The sequence below is a fragment of the Malus sylvestris genome, chromosome 12 (genome assembly GCF_916048215.2).
Source record: "Malus sylvestris chromosome 12, drMalSylv7.2, whole genome shotgun sequence".
Taxonomy (NCBI): domain Eukaryota; kingdom Viridiplantae; phylum Streptophyta; class Magnoliopsida; order Rosales; family Rosaceae; genus Malus; species Malus sylvestris.
In genome coordinates, this window is record NC_062271.1 from 21,960,704 (window position 1) to 21,966,272 (window position 5,569).

Consider the following 5,569-nt stretch of genomic DNA (forward strand, 5'->3'; position numbering starts at 1 on the left):
TAAATTACACAGTGAATCAGTCATAACAACTTAAGCACGTGAGCAAATAACATTTTTTGCTACTTTTATTAATTTTTTTTTCGATTTGTTGCTTTTGTGTGCAATACGAAGCCCACTCTCAAATACTATTGAAGCTTTTTTAAATATTACACTACTTTCTTGATGATAATAATACATTTGTAATAGTTTTCTTTCCTTTCCCTTTTCTTTTTTCTTTCTTTTTTCCCAACTAAATTCATTGGCAGGCATTTTAATATTCCTTTGTATAAAGTAGGCGGTGTTAGGTTAGATTAACAAACCAGTTTAGCTGTTCTAATCAAATTAATCTCATTTTTCCATGATTAATTAACAGGAAACCCAGTTGACCAGTAAATAGCAAAGGATGTGTCTTGTTTTAAAAACAAATCCAGAAACCTGTCTCTAGGTTTGCAGCCGGTCATTAAAATTGCTTGACAATCGAATCATGAATTCATGGTTACGATTCTTTCTGTATCTCTCTCATCACATGATTAGATTAATCAAACATAAACTCTATCTCGTCAAGCAACGGAAACCTAATAACAGAACTAATTCCAACATACAATATCTTTTATGGGCATATTTTCAAAAGCACTAGATCATATAACTAATGCAACTAAACTAAATCACTGCATTCTATTAAAAGCAACAGATTTTATGACGAGTAGAGAGGGCACGAAGAACGCACGCTCATATGTTCTATGAATGTTAGCAACTACTGCACAAAGTAAGGCCCTCTTCAATGTTTCTTACACAAACGGATAGCGAAATGAAGCAATTTTCTTTACATTAACAAAGTTCATCACAATTTACATCCTGCTGGTGATTTGCAAAGGTAAGAGGCAGCTTTTACCCGAGTCCCGAGAACTCCAGTTTAACCAATGTTATTTGAAGGCAGCCACAGCGAAGCTCAAGTTTAGAATCATATATCTTGTATGAGATTCACAATCAACAGGACAATGTCTAAATAGAAACAATAAAAGGCTGTTGAAGAAAAAACATGTAAAACAAAACTGTATCAATTCATTCGTATCTACTGAAAAAAATGAAAATACAATTCAATGAACCCATTAGCAACTGTGAACTAGAAACATACATGATTAACAGCGAGTACAAAACAAAACGAACCCACACAACAAATAGACAAATAAGAATCAAAGCAGGATTCACTCACGTCTTAGGAAGCCTACAGCTCACTATAGTTGCGCCAAACTGCACGAAATTCCTCACGGTAAGTGTTCAGGCGTGCTTTCAAGTTTGGTGTTCGGAAGCTTGCATGCAACAAAGTGGCTGCAAGACAGACGGAGAAAGAGACAGAGGAACAGAGAGAGTAAATCAATTACAAAGCATACAGCATGTGAGTTAAATGAATATGGATTATAGGAAAGGAACATACCAAGAAGTCCAAAAGCAAGTGCCCACAACACAGTTAAGAGACCACAGGAGACAAACCATAGAATGAAACTCACTACACATAGGAAATGAATGGTTGGTAAGTAATGAAATAATTGCTTGTCGATATAAATAAACACCAAAACAAATATTGAAGTCACAAACTAGCTTGCTTTGACTAATCCAGAACAAATATAGGGAAGAGGATTTACGTACCAGAAGAGAATATCATGACAAACACCCATCGAGGCCGACCACATATGAATATTGCTCTTTTAGCTGATGGACGTCCACGAATTACAGGCCTGGAAATAATTAAACAATCTATGAAGCAACTGCACTCGGTTCATAGTAGGTCAAATGATAAGCGACCAAACTTACGTAAGGGGAGGTCTCATTTTTGCAGCTAAATGTGGAGAGAATTGTCTCACGGTTCTTGAAACTTTCTCACTAAAGGTACCTGCAAAGCTGTAGCAATGGTACTTACAATAATATCTTAAATAAATAACAGATAGTAACCAGTAAATAAATAAGGGATCATACAACTTATGCAAGATGCTTGTAGGAAGATCCAGGATTTTAGGATGACCCGTAACTGTTGACTTAACTGTTGAGAAGTGCACATCATCGAAATATAGATACTTTTACTATGAAAACAACAAGGTCTCTAGGATTGGATTGAATTGGATCGGAATGGACAACCCACTATATCCTAGACACCAAACGAGACCTACATGGTTTAAGTAGACTCATCTAAGGGCACAAATATATAGAAACTGAACAGCATTCATCTAAATAACTAATTTACTCATCTAAGTTCACCTTGTTCAAACCCAACGCCTCAAACTCGTAATAAGATACCAAACCGAAATTCATTTGGCGATACTAAGTTATCTGCAAAGAACTGTAAAACTATAACATGCGAGCAGGATAGCCGAATTAATCCAAAAAGTAATCACTAGCATGCGAGCAGGATTAGAGTGTATTACCTGTCATTGAGAAACGCAATGCTGAGCGCAGTAAGAACAGCCGCAATAAGAGCGAGTGGACTCCGGAGAAAAGCCAAGCCTGCAGTTGAAATTTGAGATTTCAAAACACAATTACACGCACAGATAAGGCAATAGATTGGCAATTAGAGAAAGTGATTGAGGCTGCCTTGTTTGCTCACCAAGAACTAGCACGATCAAAAGGAAGTAGTTGGTCCTGTAGCTGCACAAAATCCAAAAAAATGAGAAATTCAAAAAACGATTAATCATAACTAATTCAATAATTCAAATATCTAATCGCACAAACATAAAAATTTGAACTGAATTCAGTACAAGAAAATTAAGTCTTACAAAAATACGAATCTTCGGAATTCGAATTACAACAGTCGAAACAAATAAGGTGAATTAGGAGGGAGAGAGAGGGAGGGAGGGATCGTACTAGTAAAGATTGCATTTGAGGCGGCTATTCCATTTGGAGGAGGATCTGGGGATGGTGAACCTGGAGAAGAATTCAGAGAGAGGGCGCGGCGGAGACGACCAGTCGACCTCGCGGAGGGCGTCGATCACATCCTCCGCCGTGACGTTGCCCCAATCCATTTGTTTTGCGGCGCTTCGAAACCCTAGCTAAGACTGAGTCGAACGGAGAAGAAGGAGACCGCGAAGTCGAAACGGTGGTTGGTGACGGAAAAGGAAACAGAACCGTCGGGAAAGAAGGGATCGGAGGGAGCTCGGTGGTGGCGGGGTGTGATATGGAAATTGAGGAATTGGGGGAAATGAATATAAGCTGGGGAAGGAGAGAGGACCAAATTAACGACTGGGGATAATGGCGAGTAGGCGGCCACCCGCGAAAATTAAAAAAAAAAAATGTGTCTGAGCCCGGGTTCGAACCGGGGACCTCTAGTGTGTGAGACTAGCGTGATAACCGACTACACCACCCAGACGCATTGGCTAGGAATCGTTGCTGTTCTTTCTTTAACCAATGAGAGTTTGGAAGATATTCACGGTAGCGAGTAGGGCCAGTTTGGTATTTGTAGTGCTTCTGTTTTTTTTATGCTTTAAGAATAATTATATGTAAAATAAAGTAGTTAAGCGTTTGGTAAGTTATATTTTAAAAGTGTTTTGAGTATGAAAAGCTATGTAAAATCGTTTCGTAAATTTTAATATAAAGTAATATAATTGTACATAATGACAAAAATAGATATGGTAGTGGGGTGGTGGTGATGCAACAGTGGCGAAGGCAGTGGTGATGGTAGTGACAAAGCTAGAGGTATGGTGGTGGTGCCAATAGTGGGGTATGGTGGTTGGGATGTAGAGGTAACAATGATGGTAGATGTTAGTGGCACTTGTGTTTGTGGTGGCAGTGGCATCGGCTATAGTTATGGTGGTGATGGTGGCATTGATGGCGGCGGCATCAGTGGTGGTGATGGTCGTGATGGCAGTGGTGTAGTTACGGTGGTGGTGGTAATGACAATGGTTGGTTAGGGTTAGTGTTTGAAGTGGTAGGTGGTGACGGTCACTTTGTTATCCAAGAGATCAATTGAGCATCAAAAGGTTAAACAATGTCAATTTTGAAAAACTAATCAAGGATTACAAGAATTGAAAATATTAACTAAAGACTCAAATTTGCTTTTATTAAAGCTGTTTTTAAAAACAATCTGCAAGCTGCATTTAAAAGTTGTTGTTTAGATGTCATTGTTTTAAGATAAGCAAGATATTTTATTTTTACCAACCATTTTAATTGCATAAGTTTAAAGTGAAGCAGTTTTTGGCGAAAAAAAAAAAAAAAAAAACCAAACAGGACCTAAAATTTTGAAATTATTTTATAAGCGTCTTTCTCATGTGTTTCGCTTCGTAAGTGATTACGTGACTCGTAAATTAATGCAGTTCTTACTTCCCAATGTATTCTTAATTTATTAACATGTAAGAAAATCGACCATCAAATGAAAGCAAAACCTTACTTGAGGAGAGAGACAAAACTCAAACAATAATTTATTTATTTTTTGGTTACTTTGCAGTGTTATGAATTTTTTTATTTTTTTATTTCCCAACAATGCCTTACGTCATCTACCTATTTATTTTTGCATTATATGCATAGTGACAAATGTCAAAACAACAACCATCATTATAGGCTGAGACCGACATATTCGTCTTATATTCACATAAAAAAACTCAATAGAGTGCGAACTTACTATTCTTGAAAAATACGAATTTATATGTTGTACTTGTTCTTTGGTGTTGGAGTAATTTACATAAAATCCATCCAACAAGGATATAGCAATTATTTTTTTCCATATACATGGGGGCCCTTGTATAATGTTGGCTTCCATGAAATATTAAAGGGGACAATTACTTACGTATGCATATATTTCTCCTCATGTAACGTGAGAGGACATTTAATAGGGAAACTATATAGTATAAAATTTCTCTCCATCTACTAAACTGCTATTATAGAGCAAAAAAAAATCTTATTATGATTAATTTAAGAAAGGACAAGGATTGTCTGCCCTCCACTTCCGGTGTTCTTCCAGTGCCCTTCTATTTGTGTGGTCACGGTTAAGCCATGTCAATATTTTATATTACTATTCATTTTTGTCTTATTATATCTATAAAAATAACAATATAAAATGTTGACGTGCCTTAACCGTGACCACACAAAACAGGAGGGCACAGAGAAGACACCGAAAGTGGAGGGCAGACAGTCCTTGTCCTTTAAGAAATGGGCTCACCACTTACGACGTAATTGGTTAACAAAATGTGGTCACTTTTATTACCTTTTTCTTCAATTCCATTCACGATTATTTCGTTTTTAATTAGAGAACGTTTTCCCGCTGCAAGAGGAAAAGGTTTTTTTTTTCAGATAATTTTGCTACCCACGTCAGCAAAAGTAACTCCCCTCCTCAAACCAATAACCACTTGAATTGACCCAAAATAACCACGTGAAATGTCATTAAAACATGATATTGAGCGCTTTTTCGACCCCTCTCTTAAATTAGGGGAGATTTTTCAATGTGTTTAGAGCATGTATCGGTACACTACGTGTCACTGTACAAGTGAAAAAAATACTTGTATTAAAAAATTAACAACTTAAGATCATCTTTAAAAGATATGTTGATTTCAAGTGGCGCAATCAAATTTGAAAGTAGAATGAAACTTCAACCGATATCTTAATTATT

General features: G+C 36.8%; 1 protein-coding gene and 1 non-coding gene across 4 annotated transcripts; both read right to left on the reverse strand.

The window, feature by feature from the left end:
• Positions 1–635: 635 nt before the first annotated feature.
• LOC126592938 (PRA1 family protein A1-like) lies at positions 636–3,205 on the reverse strand. Of its 3 annotated transcripts, none has more exons than XM_050258742.1 (8): positions 2,836–3,205; positions 2,579–2,619; positions 2,400–2,478; positions 1,792–1,878; positions 1,627–1,715; positions 1,415–1,486; positions 1,193–1,308; positions 636–981 (listed from the first exon to the last, which is right to left on the reverse strand). In XM_050258742.1, exons 1-7 carry the CDS (start codon positions 2,991–2,993, stop codon positions 1,205–1,207), a joined length of 630 nt encoding a protein of 209 aa, XP_050114699.1. In that variant the 5' UTR covers positions 2,994–3,205; the 3' UTR covers positions 636–981; positions 1,193–1,204. The 3 variants fall into 3 exon arrangements, with proteins under 3 accessions (XP_050114699.1, XP_050114698.1, XP_050114700.1); XM_050258741.1 differs by having other exon boundaries at positions 636–1,002; positions 2,836–3,204; XM_050258743.1 differs by lacking the exon at positions 636–981 and having other exon boundaries at positions 1,022–1,308.
• A 58-nt stretch (positions 3,206–3,263) lies between these two features.
• Positions 3,264–3,337, reverse strand: TRNAV-CAC (transfer RNA valine (anticodon CAC)). Its single transcript has one exon. It is a non-coding gene; the product is annotated as a tRNA-Val (tRNA).
• Positions 3,338–5,569: the final 2,232 nt, after the last annotated feature.